Source organism: Rhinoderma darwinii, chromosome 2, assembly GCF_050947455.1.
Source record: "Rhinoderma darwinii isolate aRhiDar2 chromosome 2, aRhiDar2.hap1, whole genome shotgun sequence".
NCBI classification, from domain to species: Eukaryota; Metazoa; Chordata; class Amphibia; order Anura; family Rhinodermatidae; genus Rhinoderma; species Rhinoderma darwinii.
The window spans coordinates 266,547,855-266,572,842 of record NC_134688.1 but is presented as its reverse complement, the minus strand read 5'-3'; the positions used below and the strand labels follow the sequence as shown (position 1 = coordinate 266,572,842).

The 24,988-nt window shown below is 40.7% G+C and overlaps 1 protein-coding gene across 1 annotated transcript in view; it reads left to right on the top strand.

Annotated features, from left to right (window-relative positions):
* Positions 1 to 24,105, top strand: part of LOC142741808 (uncharacterized) — an 83,946-nt gene extending 59,841 nt beyond the window's left edge. The window contains exons 7-11 of the mRNA XM_075851140.1: positions 4,613 to 4,760; positions 6,149 to 6,246; positions 7,614 to 7,709; positions 10,844 to 11,078; positions 23,891 to 24,105. Of these exons, the coding sequence (XP_075707255.1) occupies positions 4,613 to 4,760; positions 6,149 to 6,246; positions 7,614 to 7,709; positions 10,844 to 11,078; positions 23,891 to 24,105 (792 nt within the window). The remainder of the gene's footprint in view (positions 1 to 4,612; positions 4,761 to 6,148; positions 6,247 to 7,613; positions 7,710 to 10,843; positions 11,079 to 23,890) is intronic.
* The last annotated feature ends 883 nt before the right edge of the window (positions 24,106 to 24,988 follow it).

The following is a 24,988-nucleotide window of genomic DNA, read 5'->3' as shown; positions in this document are numbered from 1 at the left end:
CGTTGTGCGCCACATGAATCAAGATGACTGAAATGTCAGTAAGTGTAGTAGGACATCATTTTGTGCTAAGAGGACTCATTGATGTTGAGGACACACTACACAATTGACTTCGGCTTAGTTCCATCAGGCATCTATCATAGCTAGCTTTCCTTTTCTGTAATGTTTACAGATACCCTAATTCAAAACCGTACATACACATACTACTACTACTACTACTACTACTACTATTACTAATTCACTGTATTGAACGATACATATGATTTGCGCTCCCACAAAATATGAAAAAATTGTAAATTCACTGAAGTGATATATGAGTAAAATATATAACTTTATTTCATAACTCTCTAAAAACAGGGGTACAATCACCACTGTGAAAAGCCCCACCGTGTGTATTAAAAACGTATTAAACAATTACTCCAAGTCCTGATTCAGTTGCGAACCCTCTATGACTGGGTGTACTACAAAGATACCAATCTGGAATCAGCGTTTAAACATTGGTGTAACAGTGGTTTAGACCCTCAAACACACCGGAGCCCGCGATAACCGCACCAAAAACTCCTAATGCTCAGGTACACAACAATGCCACTGTCCCCTACGCTAAAATTCCTCACTTGAAACCAACCCTACGCGTTTCTATACTTATCATCAGGGGTCTGTAGCTTGGTCACTCTGGCCAGGATGCCAGCGATATTACTTCAACAGCAGATATTCTGCTGTACACCACGGAAGCATGCTCGCATAGATATCAGCGGCATACTTCACTACGGGACTCTACGGGACTCTACGGGAGTTACTATGAACACATAACTCCTCCCCCAAGCCTCGGCGGCGCACTCCGAACCAGCCAATCACACTCACCCACCAGATTCGTGACGCCTGACCATGTGACTCCCGGCTGTCATCTGACATACCTGGAAGCAACATAGACAACATCAGAACGAACGCGCAGGCGCAATGGAGGCTGTAGGAACACCTCATTGCCGCACAGGAGCTCATTGTAATCGAGGATGGTGTATAACGATAATAATAAGTTTGGATAATTAATGCGGGTCAGCTCAAAACCGCAACTGGACTACCATCGATAAAGCACCATCCCTGTAGATACATATTGTATGAATGATTGAGCAATACAATGTCTACCACGCTTTGGAATTTTGATTCACTTCCTGAAACGAAGAACCATGCCTCTTAACATTAAATGGCATAATGTAAGCTGCTGTACAAAGACTTGGCACAACGGCCATAAAGGACATAAATCTATCTAGAAAACCCTCATGATATACAGACGATAAGGATGCATATTTATATGAAACAGGCATAATTTGTCTGCTCATTTAACCCTTCAGGCTGTACACATTCCAATCTGTAAATCCATTGGGCTTCTTTACGCAGAATAAGGTTGTCCCAATCCCCTCCCCGCTTAGGAGGACGTATTAGTTCAATTGCCTGAAATTTTAAACATTCTGCTCTGCCCTGATGTTTAGCATGTACATTTTGGATATAGGAGTATCTCTCGAGTTAACAATATCACCAACATGTTCTCTAATCCGGCGCCGAAACTGCCGCACCGTTTTACCCACATAATTCAGGGGGCATGGACATGTTATTAAGTAGACCACTCCTGCTGTTTTACAATTCACGAAGTCTCGAATATCATACTCCACATTTGTAGTTACACTTTTGAATTTTTTCCCACTCTGGATAAAATCACAAGCTTTGCAACTGCCACATCTATGTGTGCCCGGTACCTGCCTGTCCAGCCAAGTTCCTTCTTGTGTAATGGGGTCAAAGAAACTGTGCATCACCCTGTCCCTAATGTTTTTACCTCTACGGAACGTTACTGAGGGCCATTGTGTGATCTGATCCGCCAAGTCTATATCAGCACTTAGGATGCGCCAGTACCTTTTTAAAATTTGCATGATTTCAGATTGTTTGGAGTCATAAGTACCTATGAGTCTCGTGACTCTTTCCTCTTTTCGTTGTCTAGGGACAAGAAGACTCTGCCTATCTGCATCCCTCGCTCCCTCATAGGCCTTTCTGATTACCCCCTTAGGGAAGCCTCTATCCTTCAATCTATTTGTGAGGTCCTGCGCCTGTATCTCAAAATCATCCATCGAGCTACAGTTCCGGCGTACTCTCATAAACTGGCCAGTTTATGAGAGTACGCCGGAACTGTAGCTCGATCTGAAATCATGCAAATTTTAAAAAGGTACTGGCGCATCCTAAGTGCTGATGTAGACTTGGCGGATCAGATCACACAATGGCCCTCAGTAACATTCCATAGAGGTAAAAACATTAGGGACAGGGTGATGCAGAGTTGCTTTGACCCCATTACACAAGAAGGAACTTGGCTGGACAGGCAGGTACCGGGCACACATAGATGTGGCAGTTGCAAAGCTTGTGATTTTATCCAGAGTGGGAAAAAATTCAAAAGTGTAACTACAAATGTGGAGTATGATATTCGAGACTTCGTGAATTGTAAAACAGCAGGAGTGGTCTACTTAATAACATGTCCATGCCCCCTGAATTATGTGGTTAAAACGGTGCGGCAGTTTCGGCGCCGGATTAGAGAACATGTTGGTGATATTGTTAACTCGAGAGATACTCCTATATCCAAACATGTACATGCTAAACATCAGGGCAGAGCAGAATGTTTAAAATTTCAGGCAATTTAACTAATACGTCCTCCTAAGTGTGGAGGGGATTGGGACAACCTTATTCTGCGTAAAGAAGCCCAATGGATTTACAGATTGGAATGTGTACAGCCTGAAGGGTTAAATGAGCAGACAAATTATGCCTGTTTCATATAAATATGCATCCTTATCGTCTGTATATCATGAGGGTTTTCTAGATAGATTTATGTCCTTTATGGCCGTTGTGCCAAGTCTTTGTACAGCAGCTTACATTATGCCATTTAATGTTAAGAGGCATGGTTCTTCGTTTCAGGAAGTGAATCAAAATTCCAAAGCGCGGTAGACATTGTATTGCTCAATCATTCATACAATATGTATCTACAGGGATGGTGCTTTATCGATGGTAGTCCAGTTGCAGTTTTGAGCTGACCCGCATTAATTATCCAAAATTATTATTATCGTTATACTCCATCCTCGATTACAATGAGCTCCTGTACGGCAATGAGGTGTTCCTACAGCCTCCACTGCGCCTGCGCGTTCGTTCTGATGTTGTCTATGTTGCTTCCGGGTATGTCAGATGACAGCCGGGAGTCACATGGTCAGGCGTCACGAATCTGGTGGGTGAGTGTGATTGGCTGGTTCGGAGTGCGCCGCTGAGGCTTGGGGGAGGAGTTATGTGTTCATAGTAACTCAGAGTCCCGTAGTGAAGTATGCCGCTGATATCTATGCGAGCATGCTTCCGTGGTGTACAGCAGAATATCTGCTGTTGAAGTAATATCGCTGGCACCCTGGCCAGAGTGACCAAGCTACAGACCCCTGATGATAAGTATAGAAACGCGTAGGGTTGGTTTCAAGTGAGGAATTTTAGCGTAGGGGACAGTGGCATTGTTGTGTACCTGAGCATTAGGAGTTTTTGGTGCGGTTATCGTGGGCTCCGGTGTGTTTGAGGGTCTAAACCACTGTTACACCAATGTTTAAACGCTGATTCCAGATTGGTATCTTTGTAGTACACCCAGTCATAGAGGGTTCGCAACTGAATCAGGACTTGGAGTAATTGTTTAATACGTTTTTAATACACACGGTGGGGCTTTTCACAGTGGTGATTGTACCCCTGTTTTTAGAGAGTTATGAAATAAAGTTATATATTTTATTACTATTACTACTACTACTACTACTACTACATTGTGCGTACTATTTTATTTGATGAAAAGATACACGTGACGATATCTTCTCGTTTGATATGTACAGGCATATGGAAACAGTTGTGTTTCTTACCCACTTCTATTTTTCAGAAAAAGAAAAAAAATGTCTTCTGACAATACATTTTGCTACACTCTATTTTCTAAACATGTTTTTTGTTGCAGCTGTGCAATGTGCTATGTTGACATCACGTTTCTTACCTACATTTGATATATACACCAGGAAAAAGCTATGGGTGACGGATGCCACTATTCTGTATTCGTTTAACGTATCTGTCGCCCATAGACTATGATGGTTTTCATTTAACATATTTGTAATGAAAGGCTATTGACAAGCCTGTGACATTTACATTAAACGTATAGCTGTGACATATGCTGTACAGTGGCATACATCACCTATAGGCTCCCATGTTACAAAAAAAAGAATAAATTATACCGCTCTGCAAGTTTCAGAGGACAAAGCAGAAGGATTTTGTTAACGCTATAAAAACATTTACGATAATATTGAAATTTCTTTTTGAAACAGGGACATTCTTGTCCATAATCTGTTAGTGGTATTACAGATCACTTCATTCAAGTATACAAGTGGCACTGTTTCTGCAAAAAATAATTTTTTTTTTTTATTTCTGATCTGAAACAACCCCTTCATATCACTTTACTTTGCAACAGTTGCTCACACTAGTTTCAAAGGTATCCCTTGGTAGCTCACTGCGGGTTTCAGAGATTAGAAAGCTACAATTTCTTATAATAGATAAAACTGTATTTTTTTTCTCATTTCAGTTATATCGTCACAACAGTTCCTTTTATGAGTCCAAGTGTGATGAACATTGCAACCATCACCTGTGTAATGAATCAGCTCCAGATGGATGTACTATGCGCTGCTGCAATTCAAAGGAATGCACAATGTCACCGAACACTCGCAATAATGGTATGAACGCAGCTCCGGTTTTTAATTACTACCAAAGTAACCTTAAGGGGGTTGGCCAGTTTACTCTAAATGGCTTCTAATGTGTGGCTGGTGGCATAACAATATACTTACCAATATAATTTCTACAACTTTTCTGCCTTATTCTTCTGTTCCGGCAAGCCACAAACTCAGGTCAAAAAAAATCCTCTTCCCCAGAAGAGAGACAGAGAGATCACAATTTTTAAAGAGATAGGAGAATTTTTTTTACTTAGATCTATTGAGGGGCTGCCTGAGAGATACATTTCTACGGATTGTGCATGGGGAGATGCATATCCCTGAGCAGCCAAGGAAGGGAGGAAAAGACACAGGGTGCAGAGTGAAAAACATAATAACCATGATCGTTTAATTTCCTGAACACACTTGGCGCTGATGGTGGTCATGACAGAGTGGGGCCCTATGTACAGTTTTGCTATGGGTTCCATGGTTAATTATTATTCCTTTGCTACTACAACTTTATACTTTTCTTAATTCAGTGTGTGTGATAAACCTTAAGATTGTGTGGTTAGTTGTTTTAATGAACAATTAGGCAAATGTCTTCTATAAATCACTAACAGCGTACACTGATTTGCGGAGTTTGATGAAGAGGTTATCCCAGCATTTTAAATGTTACCATATCGCTAGAATATACCATCACTTACTTATCGGTGGGGGTCCAACTGCCAGGACCCAAACTGATTCTCAGAAAAAAGGGACGGCAGTGCCTGGGTAAGGATCTGGCTCCTTTACAACTCCTGGGCCCTTGTTTTGCAGGTAAATGCAATACACTTGAATTTTATTCATTTAAATGCGGATGTGTTGCAATTTCCTTTTAACAGGTGGACGAGTGTGAAGCTGTGCAGGAGAAAAGCCAAAGGGAGCTCAGTTACTTTGTCCAACCTCTGAGATCCCTGCAGATCCAGAGACCACTCACCCATCCAAATGTTATATCCTAGCTACATGCCAATACATTGTATGATGGGCATATCCCTTTAAGATAAGATGGCTAGACACAAGTAAGAACATTATTGTTGAAACGTATTGTCGTAAGGTAGAGTATATTAAGACATTCAATCTTGTTGCTCAAAGCAGAACATTCCGGCCTGTGTAATATTTCTTGTAGGCAAATTCTATTTTATTTCACTTAAAACAAATTACATTTTGCAAAATAACGCAATACATATATACGTTTTGAAAGGTAAGTCTATGTTATAGCCACGGCTATGATTTTAGTTGAACTAAGTTACATATTATAAATTTAAAAAAAGTAGTTCTTACTTCCTCCATACTGATCAATCTATTCTGATATGAACGGTTAGGTCTCTGAGAAAAAGTTACACATTATGTTTTTTATTTTTAAATTAATTTTATAGGCACCCTAGATAACAGTACAGCGATGTCAAGCACAGCAGTTATGAGTACACCTGCTTCTACCATGTCTTCAACCACTACAACAACAATTGTATACAGTGTAAGTATTACGTAACATGATTAATGTTAAAAAAATTCTACTTACTTCTGTTACCACAAAATAATTACAAAGCACCAGCCAAGCCCAATTGTCGAGCTTGTAGATTTTAGTAGCAAATTAAGGACCTGTATACTGCTATTAAGGGTTCCCACTTTGTGCAGTGGCGGACACAGATATCAGAGGACCCCTGTGCAGATACTGCTCTTGAATAGCCCAGAATAGAGCATCCACCTCGAGTCTCTTTATCCAGTCAACAGTCCACCAATAATTATGAGCCATTATATTCATTGGCACAGTCCCTCATAAGCGATCTAAGACAGTAAGAAGCTGCTTTTAGGGTGACAGCGGGACCTTCTACCTACTGAGCCCCTGTGTAACTGCACAGGTTGCACATACAGATGTAGCCGTCTTTATCTTGACTTTTAACGCATTAAATACAATACACCGTGGCAAGATCCTTTATCTTGATTTTTTCAATGACTTTTCATTGGCTTTTGTTGTGTGATATCACGCTGCAGCAAGTTATCAGTCAAGATAAAGATGGCTACATCCATATGGCATGTCTACCCCTGACCTTGTATGATATCTCTTTATATTCTATTATAGTTGACCTTAAAGGCTCTTATCAAATACTATAAAGTGGAACAATGTTTTTACACAAAACTGTCTGTAGCTATTTTTATTTTTTTTGCATTGCCCTTTGTGCCAATAATTTGCATTATATACTTCTACATATCTCCTTTTAGATAGATAAAGTAGTTATAAGTTCAAAGGTTTTCAGTGTATCGCCCATCTGCAATGCATATCCGTATAATAATGTGTTGTACCATGTTCTTAATATTCTACAGTTTTCTTACTGGGAGTTGTCCTTTTTGCATTGATTTATGATTGTAGAATTGCAGTATTCTGATAAGCACCCCATATCATACAGGAATAAAACATAATAAAAATACCTTTCAGGTTTCCCCCAGTAAAGATAGCCTTGTACAATTGCATAGTAGTATGTGACCTGCCAGATCCAGCCTCACTCTAGCCATGAAATGTCCAATCATGTGCAGCTATGCCGTGTTCATTCATATGAAGCAAGAAAAAAGATAATTTAATTTAATTTAACTGGACCAATTAAATTTTGGTTGGCAATTTTACCGTCATAGATCCACGCAGAAGGACTACTAGTCTCAGTAAAAGATACAAGATTGACATTTATAATGTGCATTGCAAGGTTCCTCATTCCAAAGCTGTAAGGCTCAGACCTTCCATTCCTAATGGTGCCTCCGGCCCTGTTTATAGATAATTTGCAGAATTTACCACTTTTTTTCTTCTCAACCACCAACTTTTCCATGAATTCTTCTTCTATTGTTCTCTAGGATAAGAAATGTAGATCATTTAAGTGTGATGGAACGGACTGTTATAAGACTGCTTCACAAACAATACAATGTCAAGTTGGAATAAATCATTGTGAGGTAATTTATATGTGATATATTCTACAATCTTGAGATTTTAAGCATACAAAAGGGAATGTAACAACTTTTTTACCCCAGTTTCCTGGCGTAGAAATGTCGCAAAAAAAACCCAAAAGTCCCAAAATAGAGACTTTTGGGTAGATTTCCCTGCTCTCGCCACTTTTTTTTAAAAAAAAAAAGGAAGCGGGACTTAGCAAAAGGGGACATGGTCACCTATGGCCTAACACATTTAGTAGAATTTACAATTATAGTGGAAATCTACGCCAGCCAGCATTTCATTCAGTGGTGAAGATGCAACAAATTTATTAAGAGGCGCCTCTTAATAAATTTGTTGCAACTTACTCCAGCTTGATTTTTATTAAGACTGGCGAAGTTTAAATACATATCCCTCATACTGTGTATCTCATCTAGTACATTATTACAATAAAGATGACAAGTCTTAAAGTGAATGTTCACCCTTGATCCCTATCTTATTTATTTTTTCATTCTAAATGGGTCCAAAATTCTGTGCTGATTCATTTCTTAATATATTCTTATATTGGTCAGAGTTCCCTGCATAGACAGAGATAAAAGATACAATTCTAGCTGCCTGCACTCATACCTTGGGCACATTCACACGTGACAGTCCGCAGTGGAATTCTGCAGCAGCCGTTTTTTACATTTGTTTCTATACATTTTTAGGAAACTTAGTTCAGACGTTGCGGAAAATAACTGTGCGGAAATTAGGCTGCGATGCAGAATTTTCCCTCCGCAGCATTCTCATTATGTTGCGGAGAAGAAGCGGACTTTCACTGCGGATCTCAGCATTTGCATTGCAAAGGCTGAAATCTGCAGCAAGTCTGCTGTGATATCCACAACGTCTGAATTACCTGTCATATATGAAAATGTTGCTGCAAATTCGCAAAGAATCTGCAGTAAAATTTTCAGCTGAAAAATTCCGCCACATCTGAAAATGGCCCTAGAAGCGAACTGAATATGACTTATAGATCCAACTTCATAACAAAACAGTATGCATTAACCTATACACACATCTTGACCTATATGTACTATACATCATAAAATGTCTTGTATTAAGGCACCATACTGTAGATGTACGTCATTATGATCGTGCTGGCACAGGAGCTGTGATTAGCAGCTGGGCTCCCGCTGTAAAGACCAGGATCTGAGATACCTGTGTCGATGGCCATTTTTCCCCTTAGATGTCGCAGTTCATAGCGACTGTGGCATCTATAGTGTTTGACAGAGGGTAGGGACTATGTATCCCAAAGCATTAAAGAAACAAACAAGCAGAAACATCCCAGGTGGGCTAGCTGGACGCACTTTTTCAGAGCTCCGGTCCAGACATCCCTAAGCCTCGATTTTGGAGCCGCGCGGCCGTGGACTCAGTCGCGGCCTCCTCCGACGTTTTAGAAGGGTGAACCACCCATGGAGGGCAACTCCTGAACTGCTCATACCCCTGCCCGGAGACAGACAGGAGAGTGGAGCAGCAACACCTGGGGAAAAGACGGAGCCGGCGACGGTCCCTGCACCCTACCACAGCTGACTGATCTACAGCCCAGATTACCTGGACCCCAGCCCTCACATCAGTCCAAGAGAAGTGTGAGTACTTGAGTCCCCATATGATATTACACCTCACTCCAGAGAAAGAGGCCTTATAACAGCGCAATACCTGCTACAGTCAGGTACATCATCCACTTAAAGGGCTACAGACCCAATTTTTTTCTGCTGATCAATAGGTTAGCACTATCAATATTGCTTACCTCCTTTATTCAACTACAGACTTCTATTGTGGGAACTATAATAGCACACGCTGTATCATCTCCTATCCACATACGGCTTTGATTCTCTCCTAACTGTCACAGTTCTCACCTGGTTAGTTTGTGGATCCTCTGTGTCGTCCAGGAGATGGTGCTAGTTACGCTTGGCACAGCAGGTTTAGAGGCAGTCGGATGTATAGGCCAGAAGTCAGGACAGGCAGCAGACGTCGTTACGGGTATCGACAGAAATAGGTCAAGGCAGGCGGCAGGCAAGGATAGTCAAGTTCAGGCAGAGGTAAAAAAAACTGGAAATCCAGACAAAGGCAGTAGGCAAGAAAACAGGGAACCAGGGTACAGGGAAAGTCACGGGGAACTTGGTTGAACAAGCAAGGATTGAGAGGAAGGAGGATCCTTAAATAGGAAGTCTAGGAATTTTGGCACGTGCTGGCCCTTTAAGTAGGAAAGAGTCAGCGCGCGCGCCATTTAGTGGCTGCAACCGCACATCGTGGATGACGGCCATGGATGGAGGTGAGAGATGCGACGCCCAGAGCCTGCAGAGCGTCTGGATCGGGTGGAGTGGAGCATGGGACAAGCATGAGGAAATGGAGGGTGCAGGAGCCAGAGCAAAGACCGTCGAAGAGGCGGGGAACGGCGCGGCAGCCGTTACAGTTAGAGTTCCCCCCTTTACGCCCCCTTTTTTTTTGGCTAGCTAGGGAACCTGCGTTAAAAGTCCTTGATGAGATCGGGGGCGGTGACATTCTCCACGGGCTCCCATGATCTCTCCTCAGGAGCATAATCTTTCCAGTCCACCAGGTACCACAATCTCCCCCGAGTTCTTTTGACATCTAGGATCTCCACACTAAACGCCCCCGTGGAGATACCTTTGGTGGGACACATCATGCAATCCACGGGTTGGTACAGATTGTTGAGCTTTGTATTTTAGGCTTCTCTCTATGTCTCCTATATAATGTTAGTAGACTGTGTATGGTTATAACTGTGCACATTTGTCTATATGCCTGGTCAGATCTATATGACAACTATGTGTTTTATACTACATATGTTATACTCTTGTGCTGGTATGTAGATTTCTGTACCTTACCACATCATATGATGTTTACATTTTAGTGGCATGTCATCTATATGTGCCCTTGCTGTATCTCCACGCTATCCTTTTATTGCTTGTATCATTGATTTTATTTTTTGATGGCCAATATGTTATTATGTGTATTTCAATAAAGTTTGTTCCATAGTTTCATAGTACATATTGTGTGCTGTGTGTCATTCATCCAGTTGTGGATACATCATATGTCCTCACATTTCGTGATAGGTATTGAAGTCTGAAAGTTACTGGATTGATTTGTTCCGTTTTTTCGTAAGGACCCAGAAAACGAGGAGCCAGCTTGTAACAAGGGGTCTTCAGATGTATTTAACGTGTGGACAGACAGACTTTATCCCCAGGAAAAAGCTGCGGTGGAATCCTGCGTTTTTTTATCCGCGTTACTTTTGAACCTGGCTACGGCTTTGTTGATGGAGTCCTTGACCTCCTGCCATATACGTACAAAGTCACGATGGACCATGTTAGCCGCTGGAACCTCAGAAGGCACAGAGATTGGTAGAGGGATTCCTGGGTGCTGGCCATACACCAAGAAGAAAGGAGAAGAGCGGGTAGATTCCCCCTATGGTTGTTGTAGGCAAATTCGGCCCATGGAAGAAGACTTGCCCAGTTGTCTTGTCGTGGAGACACAACATTTTTGAGGAAACTTTCAAGTATTTGATTAAACCGCTCTACTTGACCATTGGATTGAGGATGGTAAGCGGAAGAGAAGTCAAGTTTAACCTCCAGCAGTTTTCACAAGGCTCTCAAGAACTTGGATGTGAACTGTACTCCTCTGTCAGACACAATATGTTTAGGAAGACCATGAAGGCTTAAGATGTGCTTGATAAACAGTGTAGCCAGTCGGGAAAACGATGGAAGGCCTGGAAGGGGTACAAAATGCGCCATTTTGGAAAAGCGATCCACAACTACCCAGATCTCGGTACACCCCAGAGAACTTGGCAGATCAGTAATGAAGTCCATGGCAATGTGCGACCAGGGAGAGTCAGGCACGGGTAGAGGATGTAAAAGACCAGCAGGCCTTAAATGGGAGACTTTATTCTGAGACCAGGTGGAGCAGGCTGAAACAAAGTCTTTATCTTCGGACATGGAAGGCCACCAGTACTGACGGCCAATCAAATTGAGAGTCCTTTTGATGCCAGGGTGCCCAGAAACCCTGGAGACATGACCCCAGCGAAGAACACAATCCATTTGTTTAGGGGGTACATAGGTCTTTCCTCGGGGAATGTGTACCACTTCAGCTGGGGCAGAGATCTTAATACGTTTTGGATCTATAATAAACTGAGGACTGGGCTCAGAGTGAGATAAGGCTTCAGCTTTGGTATTCTTTCCAATGGGTCTATAGTGAAGATGGAAATCAAATCTGGAGAAGAATAATGCCCATCTAGCTTTGCGAGGATTTAGGCGTTGAGCAGATTACAGGTAAAGGAGGTTTTTATGATATGTGTAGATAATAATAGGATGCCGCGCACCTTCTAGCAAATGTCTCCACTCCTCCAGGGCCAATTTAATAGCCAAAAGTTCTTTATCTCCAATACCATAATTTTTTTCAACAGGTGTAGAAGATTTGGAGAAAAAGCCACAGGCCACAAGTCTCCCTCTATAAGTCTTTTGTGAAAGAATAGCTTCGACTCCCACAGATGAAGCATCAACCTCCAGAACAAAGGATTTGGTGGAATCCGGTCTATGTAGGACTGAAGCAGAAGAGAAGGCAATTTTAAGAGCTTGGAATGCGGCTTCGGCCTCCGTGGTCCAGTCTTTGCCATTAACCCCCTTTTTGGTCAGTGCAGAAATAGGAGCTGTCATAGGAGAGGTGAGGAATAAACTGGCAGTAATAATTTGCGAATCCCAACAGGCGTTGGACAGCTTTGAGTCCTTGCGGACGATGCCAGTTGAGAATTGAGGATAACTTGGCTGGATCCATTTGAAGTCCCTGGTCAGAAATGACATACCCCAGGAAAGGCAGGCTGTTATTCTCGAAGAGGCATTTCTCCAGTTTAGCAAACAGAGAGTTCTGTCGCAGACGCTGTAACACTTGGCGCACATGTACACGATGAGTCTGAATATTAGGAGAAAATATTAAATGTGTCATGTTCCCCCCCCCCATATTATAAACGGAAATACCAGTAAAACTCCAAATAAAACTACTACCAAGCAAAATCTACGCTTCAAAAGCCAAATGGTGCTCCCTCCCTTCTGAGCCCTACGGCGTGCGCAAACAGCAGTTTACTTCCACATATATGGCACCGCCATACCTGAGAGAACTCTTTTAACAATTTTTGGGATATGTGTATCCAGTGGCATAAGCTGGGAAAGACATATTTGCCACTGAATTGGCATATCTGGGGAAAAATTAGAATTTTTACTTTGCACCATCCACAGCGCATTTATTTATGGCATATCTATGGAAAAAAATCCCATTTTCACTCTGCAACATCGAGTGCACACTAATTTCTGCAAAACACCTGCGGGGTTATCATGCTTACTACACCACTAGGTGAATACCTTTACAGGTGTCGTTTTCAAAATGGGGTCACTTCTGGGGAGTTTCCACTGTTTTGGTCCCACAGAGGCTTTGCAAATGCTACATAGCGACCAGAAACCAATCCAGCACTCCAAAAGCCAAATGGTGCTCCTTCCCTTCTGAGGCCTGCCTTGTGCCCAAAAAGCAATTTATGACCACATATGGGGTATATTGCCGTACTCGGGAGAAATTGCTTTACAAATGTTGGGGTGCTTTTTTCTCCTTTTATTTTTTAAAAAAATAAAAAATTTTAAGCTAAAGCTACGTCTTATTGGAAAAAAATGTAATTTTTATTTTAACTGCCCAATTCAAATAAAATCTTTGAAACACCTGTGGGGTCAAAATGCTCATTACACCCCTAGATTAATTCCTCAAGGGGTGTAGTATCCCAAATGGAGTCCCTTTTGATTAGTTTCCACTGTACTGGTACATTAGTGGCTTTGCTTAAGCGACATGGTGTCAAGAAACCAATCCAGCAAAATCTGTGTTCCAAAAGCCAAATGGCACTCTTTCTCTTCTGATCCTTGCCATGTGCCCAAATAGCAGTTTATGACCACATATGGGGTATTTCCATACTCCAGAGAAGGTGTTTTTCAAATGTTGGGTTCTTTTTTTCCTTTATTTGTAGAGAAAATGAAAATTTTTGAGCTAAAGCTAAATTATGGAAGAAAAATTTGTCAAGATTATTTTTTTTTCCTCTGCCTAATTCTAATAAAATCTATGAAACACCTGTGGGGTCAAAATGCTCACTACACCCCTAGATCAATTCCACAAGTGGTGTAGTTTCATTAATGCAGTCACTTTTTGGCCGTTTTCACTGTTTTGGTCCCTCAGAGGCTTTGCAAATGCGACATGGCCTCTATAAACCATTCCTGCAAATTTGAGCTCCAAAAGCCAAATGGCACTCCTTCCGTTCTAAGCCCTGCTGTGTGTACAAACAGTCGTTTATGACCACATGTGGGGTATTGTTTTACTCGGGAGAAATTGATTTACAAACGTTGTCATTCTTATTCTCCTTTAATCCTTGAGGAAATGAGAAAAAATTAGCTAAACCTATATTTTCTTTGAAAGAATGTAGATTTTCATTTTCACGGCCTAATTCCAATAATTTCTGCAAAAAACCTGCGGGGTCAAAATTCTCACTATAACCCTAGATCATTTCCTCAAGGGGTGTAGTTTCCAAAATTGGGCCACGTGTGGGAGATTTCCACTTTTTTGTCCCCTCAGGGGCTTTGCAAATGCGACATGGCCTCCGCAAACCACTCCTGCTAAATTTGAGCTCCAAAAGCCAAATGGCACTCTTTCCCTTCTAAGCCCTGCCTGTGTCCAAACAGCCAATTATGACCACATTTGGGGTATTGTTTTACTTGTGAGAAATTGTTTTAAAGATGTTGTTGTGCTTTTTTGCCTTTAGTCCTACATTTTCTTTGAAAGAACGTAGATTTTCATTTTCACAGCCTACTTCCAATAATTTCTGCAATAAACCTGTAGGGTCAAAATGCTCACTATACCTCTAGATAATTTCCTTGAGGAGTGTAGTTTCCCAAATGGGGTCACTTTTGGGGGATTTCCACTGTTTTCGCACCGCAAGAGCCCTTCAAACCTGACATGGTGCCTAAAATATATTCTAATAAAAAGGAGGCCTAAAATACACTAGGTACTCCTTTGCCACATGTGAGATATTTCCTAAAACTTCATAACCTGGGCAATAAATACTGAGTTGCGTTTCTCTGGTAAAACTTTGTGTTACAAAAAAATAATTTAAATTGTAAATTTCACCTTTACTTTGGTTTAATTCCTGTGAAACGTGTAAGGGGTTAAGAAACTTTCTAAATGCTGTTTTGAATACTTTGAGGGGTGATGTATTGGGGGTTTCTAGTATATAAGGCCCTAAAAGCCACTTCACAACTAAACTGGTCCCTGAAACAATAGCCTTTTAAATATTTTCTTGAAAATGGGAGAAATTGCTGCTAAAGTTCTAAGCCTTGTAACGTCCTAGAAAAATAAAAGGATGTTTAAAACATTATGCCAAAAAGTAGACATATGGGGGATGTTAATTAGCAACAATTTTGTGTGGTATAACTGCCTAACTTACAAGCAGGTGCATTCAAATGTAGAAAAATGCAAATTTTTGCAATTTTTCACTACATTTTGGTGTTTTTCACAATTAAATACTAAATGTATCGAGCTAATTTTAACAGTAACATAAAGTCCAATGTGTCATGAGAAAACATTCTCAGAACCGCTTGGATAGGTAAAAGCATTCCGAAGTTATTACCACATAAAGTGAAACATGTAAGATTTGAAAAATCAGGCTCTGTCAGGAAGGTCAAAAGTGACCAAAGCGGGAAAGGGTAAATATCCGACATCACCGTCAGAGCTCGCAGCAAGGAACTGCCCTGTCAAAAGAAACATAGAACACAAAGGCCTCCTCCTTGGAGATACCATCATTAACCCCTTCAGGACACAGCCTACGTTGACCTTCAGGACACAGCCGATTTTTTCAAATCTGACAAGTGTTAATGTATGTGGTAATAGCTTTGCAATGCTTTTACCTATCGAAGCGATTCTAAGACTGTTTTCTCATAACATATTGTACTTTATGCTCGAAATGTGGAGAAAAAAAGGGGAAAAGACGGCACTCCTCTAAGGTGATAACGTACAGGTAAGTGTTGGTAGACTCACCTGGTTAAGTTGTGCAGGATCATCAGCACAACTTGACTTTGATACTTATCAGGTGATTTCACCCAAGTTCCTTGAGCAAGCCTCTGGAGCTGACCCACGGTTTTGAGCTCCAAGGGTGGAGTTTCTTTTCCGTGGTCACTTGGAATCAAGAGTCCGGAAAAAAATGCTCCTTGTATTGGGCGCTCCTGTGTGGCTGGTACAGCAATTCCACAGAACCATCGGATAGATTTAAATCAATATAATTGGACATACTAAAACAATAAAGTAACTGCTGCAATGCCTTTCAACCTCGTGCTGAGGTCTTCGTCAGGCATATAAAATTTAAAAAAAGACATCTTAAATAACCGCGTCCTATCGTTCACGCCCAGGTGACAGTTCATTATGGGAGTTTACTGGAGGTTCGTATATATTGTATTGTTTCTAAACCTTTTATTATTTTCTTTGTGATTACTTTGTTCATAGTGTCTATGTTAGTTTTGGGATGTATCTCTAAATAGAGTGAAAAAGGGACATATTGAATATTATACCTTGTATTCCAATTTCTCTTATTTATATTTATTTGTTTCCCCCCTCTCTCTCCACACTACGTTATTGTAGAGTTTTGATGAGTGGTTTTATGTTCACATCTTTATGTTAAAGGTTCGTTATACTAGTATGGGGTGTCTCATTTTTCCACGTTGGTGTAACTGATGTTAGGTTTCTTTCTATAATTCTTTCTAAATTTATTTCGATTGTCACGTTTCTGCAAGCCCGGAGGGATCGAAACGAAAGAAAGACATCCAAGGTAATGTTGATGCTATGTTATTATTTTTACATGTGTCTTGAGCGTGACTTATATCACAGATTTCTTTAATATTTTCTGGGTGCGGTGATATATTGTTTCTTTTTGCTAACTGGGTAGCGCATCATTTTCTAAAGGATAATGTGTTGCTTTTAATCAATCATGGGTTACATATCAACATTGTTTGTCTCTGTTTAAAAACAATTCTATTTTTTCAAATGGCTCAAACAGAGTCTACATTCTCATTGAGTCCATTTGGGCTCAGGGATTCAAATGTAAAAATCCAATAGGATTCGCGTTTATTTAATATTGATATTCTATTGTGTATTTTTGGGTCTATTTGTTCCAACGGAGAGATTCTTATATTTTTAAAACTTAATTGATGATTTTGTAACAAGTGTCTTGATAGACTGTGTTTAATAAAAACCTTTTTGGCATTGAATCGATGACCATTAAGCCTACTCGGTAATGTCAGTGTTGTTCTCCCTATGTATTGTAATCCGCATTCACATTCAATCATATATATATGACATAGTCTGTGTCACAGTTCATAAAATAATTAATTTGAAAAATTTAGTTGGTTACATTTGATGTAACTTCCTTTTTCGACTTAATGGTCATCGCTTCAATGCCAAAAAGGGTTTTGGATTTTTAAATTTGAATCCGTGAACCCAAATGGACTCAATGAGAATTGTTTTTAAACAGAGACAAACAATGTTGCTATGTAACCCATGATTCCACCAATGTGTAAAAATGAGGCACCCCATACCAGTATAATGGACCTTTAACATAAAGTTGTGAACATAAAACCACTCATCAAAACTCTACAATAACATAGTGTGGAGAGAGAGAGGGGGGAAACAAATAAATAAATATAAACAAGAGAAATTGGAATATAAGGTGTAATATTCAATATGTCCCTTTTTCACTCTATTTAGAGATACATCCCAAAACTAACAAGTAGACACTATGAACAAAGTAATCACAAATAAACTAATAAAAGGTTTAGAAACAATACAATATATGAACCTCCAGTAAACCCCTATAATGAACTCTCACCTGGGCGTGAACGATAGGACATGGCTATTTAAGATGATGTCTATTTTAAAATTTGATATGCCTGACGAAGACCTCAGCACAAGGTTGAAACGCGTTGCAGCAGTTACTCTTATTGTTTTAATATGGGAATGTGTCGCTAGAATTTTTTTTTTTTTTAGTTAAACAATTATTATGTAAGTGATTAAACATTGTTTTAACTTTTTTTTTTTCACAAGTCAGGAAATATTATAAATTAGATTCTAATTTATAACATTTTCATGTGCTGGCCACTAGACGGAGCAGATCCCAAAATTGCAGCATGGTCAATGTGGTAAAGAAACCTCATTGTTTTATGCTGCAAATTTGGGCTAGACACACTCGCTCTAGTGTCCTCACACAATCCCCCCTCCATTATTCTGGCTAGTGCCAGAAGATGGAAGGGTTTGAAGGGTTTGAATCTTCAAACCTCCTACACTGTCTGCCGCCTTTTTCTGAGTGACTGCACAGTGTAGGAGGATTAGATACAGTATAACACAAACATACACAAACATAATACACACATCACATACACGAACATATATTACCTGCTCCTGCCGCCACTGCCATTTCCGCTCCCACTCCTTGCGCCTTCGCTTCCTTGAACATATGGCCAGAAGCTGCAGACGGAAGTCGTCATCTTACTGTCCGGCAACGGCTTCTGGTCCACATGAAAATGGCGCCGGATTTCGCTCTGCCAAACACCTTCGTTTTGGTCTGTGTGGGAGCGGAGCATGCGCCGTTCCCACACAGACGGCGTACACTGCAGAAAATGGAACGGCTCCCGTTCGCATTCTCTATGGGGTTGGATGTGCCATATTCCATCTCTGTACAGAGATGAAAAAAAAGTGGCAACCCCCATAGAGAAGTAAAAGCAAGAAAAAAGTACAACACAAGAACACAAATAAATGTAATTTATTTTAATATCATACTAAAAACAATATTATAAAAAATTTATAATTTTCATGACACCTTCCCTTTAAATCTATCCGATGGTTCTGTGGAATTGCTCAACCAGCCGCACAGGAGTGCCCGATACAAGGAACATCTTTTTTCCAGACTCTCGATATTGTACTTTGTTAGTGAAAAAATGTTTTCAATAGATTCAGTATTTATTTGTGAAAAACACCAACATTTAGAGACAAATTGCAAAAATTAGCATTTTTCTAAATTTAAATGTATGTGCTTGTAAGACAGATAGTAATACCACACAAAATAGTTACTAGTTAACATTTCTAATATGTCTCCTTTATGTGTGCATTGTTTTTTTGAACGCCCTTTTATTTTTCTAGGACGTTACAAGGTGTAGAACTTTAGCAGCAATTTCTCACATTTTCAAGAAAATTTCAAAAGGCTATTTTTGCAGGGACCAGTTCAGTTGTGAAGTGACTTTGAGGGCCTTATATATTAGAAACCCCATATAAATCACCCTATTTAAAAAAATGCACCCTTAAAAGTTTTCGAAACAGCATTCAGAAAGTTTCTTAACCCTTTAGGCGTTTTACAGAAATTAAAGCAAAGTGGAGGTGAAATTTACAAATCTCATCTTTTTGTTTGGCCAAAATTCATTTGTAATACATTTTCATTTGTACCACAGAAGGTTTTACCCAAGAAATGCAACTCAATATTTATTGCCCAGATTCTGCATTTTTTAGAAATATCCCACATGTGGCCCTAGTGTGCTACTGGACTGATACACAAGCCTCAGAAGCAAAGGAGCACCTAGAGAATTTTGGAGCCTCTTTTTTAAAAAAAAATATATTTTAGGCACCATGTCAGGTTTGAAGAGGTCTTGTGGTGCCAAAACAGTGGAAACCCCCCAAAAGGATTTTTTCTAGGGGTATAGTTAGCATTTTGACCTGACAGGTGTTTTGATAAATTTATTGGAATTAGTCTGTAAAAATGAAAATCAACTTTTTTTTCTAAAAAAAACATAGAAATTGTAATTTTTTTTACAAGAAATAAAGGAGAAAAAGCACTCCAACATTTGTAAAGCAATTTCTTCCAATTAGGGCAATACCCCATATGTGGTAATAAACTGCTGTTTGGACACACGGCAGGGCTTAGAAGGGAAGGAGCGCTCTTTGGCTTTTGGAGCTCAAATTTAGGTGGAATGGTTTTTAGGTATCATGTCGCATTTGCAAAGCCCCTGAGGAACCAAAACAGTGGAAACACCCAAAAGTGACTCCATTTGGGAAACTACATCTCTTAAGAAATGTATCTAGGGGTATAGTGAGCATTTAGACCCCACAGGTCTTTTGCAGAATTTTATAGAATGAAGTCGTAAAAATTAATATCAACATTTATTTCTACTAAAATGTTTAATTTTTTTAATTTTCGAAAGGGATAAAGGATAAAAAGCACCCCAATATTTGTAAAGCAATTTCTCCCGAGTTCAGAAATACCCCACATGTGGTCTTAAGTGTTTTTTTCATTAGAAATGAATTAACCTTTTCAGGACTGATCCATTTTTTTCTTCTTCAGTTTCGCTTTTCACTACCCACCTTCCAAGAGCCATAACTTTTTTCTTTTTTTACCAATAGAGTGCTGTAAGGGCTTATTTTTTGCTGGAGAAGTTGTAGTTTCTATTGACACCATTTAAAGTACCATATAATGTACTGAAACACTATATGAAAATTCTTTTCAGGCTCAAATTGGAAAAAACTGAGATCTCTCCATTGTTTTTTGAGTTTCGTTTTTACGGCTTTCACCATGCGGTAAAAACCACAACTTAACTTTATTCTGTGGCTCAATACGATTAAGGTGATACCAAATTTATTTTACTACAAAGAAAAATCTATTTGTTAAAAAAAATAATTGTTTTGTTTCACCACATTCCAAGAGCCATAACTTTTTAATTTTTTGTCGATTGAGCTGTGTGAGGGTATATTTTTTGCGGGACAGGCTGTCGTTTTTATTGGTACATTTTTGGGTACAAACATCTTTTTGATCAGATTTTATTACATTTTTTTAGTAGCTAAGGTGGACAAAGAACAGCGATTTTGTTGTTTTAAAGTTTTTATTTTTTACGGCGTTCACCACGCCTGTTAAATAATGGTATATTGTAATATTTCTGACTTTTATGGATGTAGCGATACAAATTTTTTTAAATTTATTTTATTAGATTACTTTAGAGGAAAAACTTTTAATATTTTTTTCACTACTAATAACTTTAACTTTTTTTTACACATTTTATAAGTCCCCCTATGGGACTTGAACCACCTATCATTTGATAGCTGGTACAATACACTGCAATACTAATGTATTGCAGTATATTGTCATTTTTACAGGTTTCTGTAACAGCGCGATCACTGTTCCTGTCCATTAGTCCCGGGTTAGTCATAGAGTGCAAATGGGTTAATGCTCAGCGGATGGTGCAAAGTCAAAATTGAAATTTTCCACTGATATGCCATTTTAGTGCACAATATGTTGTGCCCAGTCTGTGCTGCTGAAGAGAAATACCTCATAAAATGTTAAGCCGGTTTTCCCGGGTATGGTGATGCCATATATTTGGACGTAAACTGCGGTTTGGGCATGCTGTAGGACTCAGAAGGGAGGGAGCGCCATTGGCTTTTGGAGCACAGATTTTGCTTGGTAGTAGTTCTGTTTGGGTTTTTGCTGGTATTTCAGTTTATAATGTGGGGCCATATGTAAGCTGTGCAGAATACATGAGGTCATAATAAGAGGGTATAATAATGCGGTAAATAAATAATAATTCATAGATGTGTGGCCGGTGTGGCACTGATAAATGGCGCCCAATCTTGTCCGCTTTTGGAACGCTTTGCACATTTTGTGTCGCCATATTCTGAGAGCCAGAAGATTTGTATTTTTTCTCCACCGGAGCTGTCTGAGGGCTTATTTGTTGCGGGACAATCTGTAGTTTTCATTAGTACCATTTTGGGGTACATGCAATGTTTTTTATCACTTTTTATTCCATTTTTTGGCATCAAACTGACCAAAAACCATCACTTCTGACAATGCTTTTTTTTTCTTTTTACAGTGTTCCCCGTCCGCTATAACTGACAATTTTACTTTATTCTGTGGGTCTATATGATTACAGAGATACCAAATAGAAATAGTTTTTCATGTTTTGCAGCGTTTGCACAATAAAATCGCTTTTTTAAATAATAATAAAATTTTTATTTTAATAACTTTTTTATTTTTTGTCAAAAAAGCTGTGTAAGGGCTTGTTTTTTTGCGGGCAGGGTTGTAGTTTTTATTGGTACTATTTTGGGGCGCATGTGACTTTTTGATCACTTTTTGTTCTATATTTTGGGAGGGGTGGTGAACAAAAAATTGTGATTCTTACATTTTTTTTTGTGCTGTTCACCGTGCCGGAAAAATAACATTACAGTTTTATAGTTTGGGTCGCATGAACGCGGTGATTCCAAATATGTGTACTTTCTTAACGTGTTAATTTTTTACCTATAATTTAAAAGACTTATTATAGGAAAAAAAGCAGTTCTTGTTTTTTTTAACTTATAATGTTTATTTTTACACTTTTATAAAGCACTGTTATTAACTTTTTGTAACTTTTTTTTTGTCCCACTAGGGGACTTGAAGACCTACAGCACTGATAGCTGCTATAATAAATTACTATACCTACATAGTGTAATGTATTATAACTGTCAGTGTGACGTGACAGTCACTCTGATAGAAAGCCTATAAGTTACTGTACATGGCAGACCCGGAGGCCATTGTTTGGCCTCTGGTTGGCATTCCAACCGTCGGCAGCCCCTGCGATCGTATTGTGGGGGTTGCCGATGTGCTACCAACCCCTTAAATGCGGCAATCGCAGTTAAGGGGTTAATTGACAAAATCAGCGGCGATGAATTGCTGGCTTGTAAGAGTGGAGTGTCAGCTGTCGGGGACAGCTGACCTCCTGGTTCTTTGACACTGTCAATTAGGGCAGTATGCCCCAGTATCCACGCAGTAACTGTATGTCCCGGTGCGGGAAGTAACCACTTGCCACAACGTACAGTTGCGTCGCAGCGCTGGAACAGGTTAAAAGAGAAAGCCCTGGGATAAGATAGGTAATGGATGAGCCCAAATTTACCAGGATCCTACTTAGGAACAACTCCCAGTGGTGAAATACGCAAATTAGAGAAAGGGAGAGTCGGTAAGGGACCAACTAGCCTTTTTAGGGAGATCCCTTTTAACACTTTGTGCAGAAGGACTTCGGGGTGCTGCCTGGCAGATTGTAAATTGGCAGGAAAAAAAACCGGGCACTTGCTTTAAATGAAAGGGATAAAGTATCCAAACTTGAAATCAGAATGCAGAACGCTGCTGCTGCTTTTTGGGATGCAGGCCTAGCCACGTCCCCTTCGGGGTTACGCTCACCGGGGTCCTTAGTGTCACTTTGGCCAGGCTTGGGCAAGGCCTTCACAGAGTGGAACAGCAGAGGACTGCATGGGGCCAATACAGGATGAACATTCATGTTTGTATTTGCACAAATCATAGAACTTACAATGCCCTTCCTTAAATAACAGCCAGGTGATGGACGGCCACTGACCCCGGAGACTAAGAGGTGACAGCGGCTGATGTTGGAAAGGACAAAGTTCTCTGAGCCAACATGAGACGAAGCCACATATTCGGAATCGTGGCCTTTATCCCCAACCAAAATCCGGCTGCAACGCGAGTTGCCTACCACTATGCGACTTATACGCAATGTAAATAGAATCCATGTAAATTAAAAGCTCCGCACAGCGCTCGGGGTGCTGCTGGCCCATAATGCAACCCAGTAAAGAGAAAGCCTGAAGCCAGTTGCCCATTGCTTCCGCTGAGACGGCTTCTCAGAGCAATGCTCCTTGTCAGTGGTGTGCTGCTCCACTGACACAAAGGACCAAATATCAACGTAACCATTCACCCATATTTTCTCCTTCGTGTCGTCATCTACATAAGAACCCAGGGGACTATTCCCACAAAAAAAAGCGTCTTTATGAACACTGGCCCTGATGACTAAATGCTAGGAAGGTCAGCGGAACCCGGCTGCAACAGTCTTATAAGCTGGCGCAGCAACAGTAAACAAGGAGTCTCATTTTTGTACTAGCACCTTCAAATCAAGGAGTATATTGCCACCCAAGTCACCCATCCCCCAAAAAATGTAACTCACTGGGAATAGTAGGAACAGATTGCACGGCATCTGGAACTGCAGGAACCTCGCAGATCCTGCTGGAAACGTGACGTCAGGACTCTGAGGAACGACTAGGCTCCAACCTCTTGCTGTGCCTCCTGGTTAACGGCCAGAGCTCCGTGAGCTGCAGGAGCTCCGTGAAGATGATGAAGACCCCCACCTTGAAAATCTAGAGTGCCCAGACTGCCAGCTCCGAGCAGAAGACCGGGAACGTAGACAGGACCAGTGCCTAAGGCACCCAAAAAATCTGCGCCAGCTGCAGACAGGACTACGTGAAGTGGCCCCAGAGGAAGAGCGAGGTCAGCTTTGCTATTTCGTGTTCAAATAACCACTTAATTCGGAAAAAGGAAAAGAACTGGGCACAGCCAAGATCAATCACAATATAGGCTTAGGCACAGGCCCCAGCTCTAAGGGGGTCAATACCAACTATAGGAGGAGGCTGGGAACCGACCAACAGCGTCTCCACAGGGGGCTGAGTGGCAGGGGGATTAATAGTGCTTTCCACAGAGGAATAGGCGCTAGCACTGGTGGCATTACCCATAGTAGCAGGGGGAGCGGTAAACTGCCGCATGTTAGTAGAGCGGCTCTGTAGTGTCCATGAGATGTCGGGAGCAAGAGGGGGAGTGGCAATAGGCACCAGGACGCAAGCCTCCGTTCTACGCACCTCAGGAGTGGGTACACTGAGGCTGCATCCGACTGATACACCCTGCGGCATGAGGATTCAGAGTGAAGGAGCATAGGACTCTAAGGGCTCTTTCAGACGAGTGTGATTCTCGTCCGTGTGCTGTGCTTTGAAACAAAGCACAGCCTACGGACTCATTGATTTCAATGAGGCCATTCACACATGCGTAGTTTTTCACGTGGCGTGTGTCCGTTGTGTGAGACTCACTGCATGTCCTATATTGGTGCGTTTTCATACACCTAGTCGCCCATTGAAGTCAATGGGTGCGTGAAAACCACGGACAGCACACAGAAGCACATCCATGTTTTACGCATCAATTACAGTAAAAAAAAAAAATTGCTTTCGAGTGCGTGATAAACACATGCCACTCACAAAGCACTCTTATGCATAAGACAATGCACATGGACAGATTTAACGCGTGTTTTTTACGGGCGTAAATCTGTCACACTCGTGTGAATGTATAGCCAAAAATGGGCAGGAGTGTGAGCGGTCCACTGGCCACTCACAAAGGGTGAGAGACTGCCTGCCC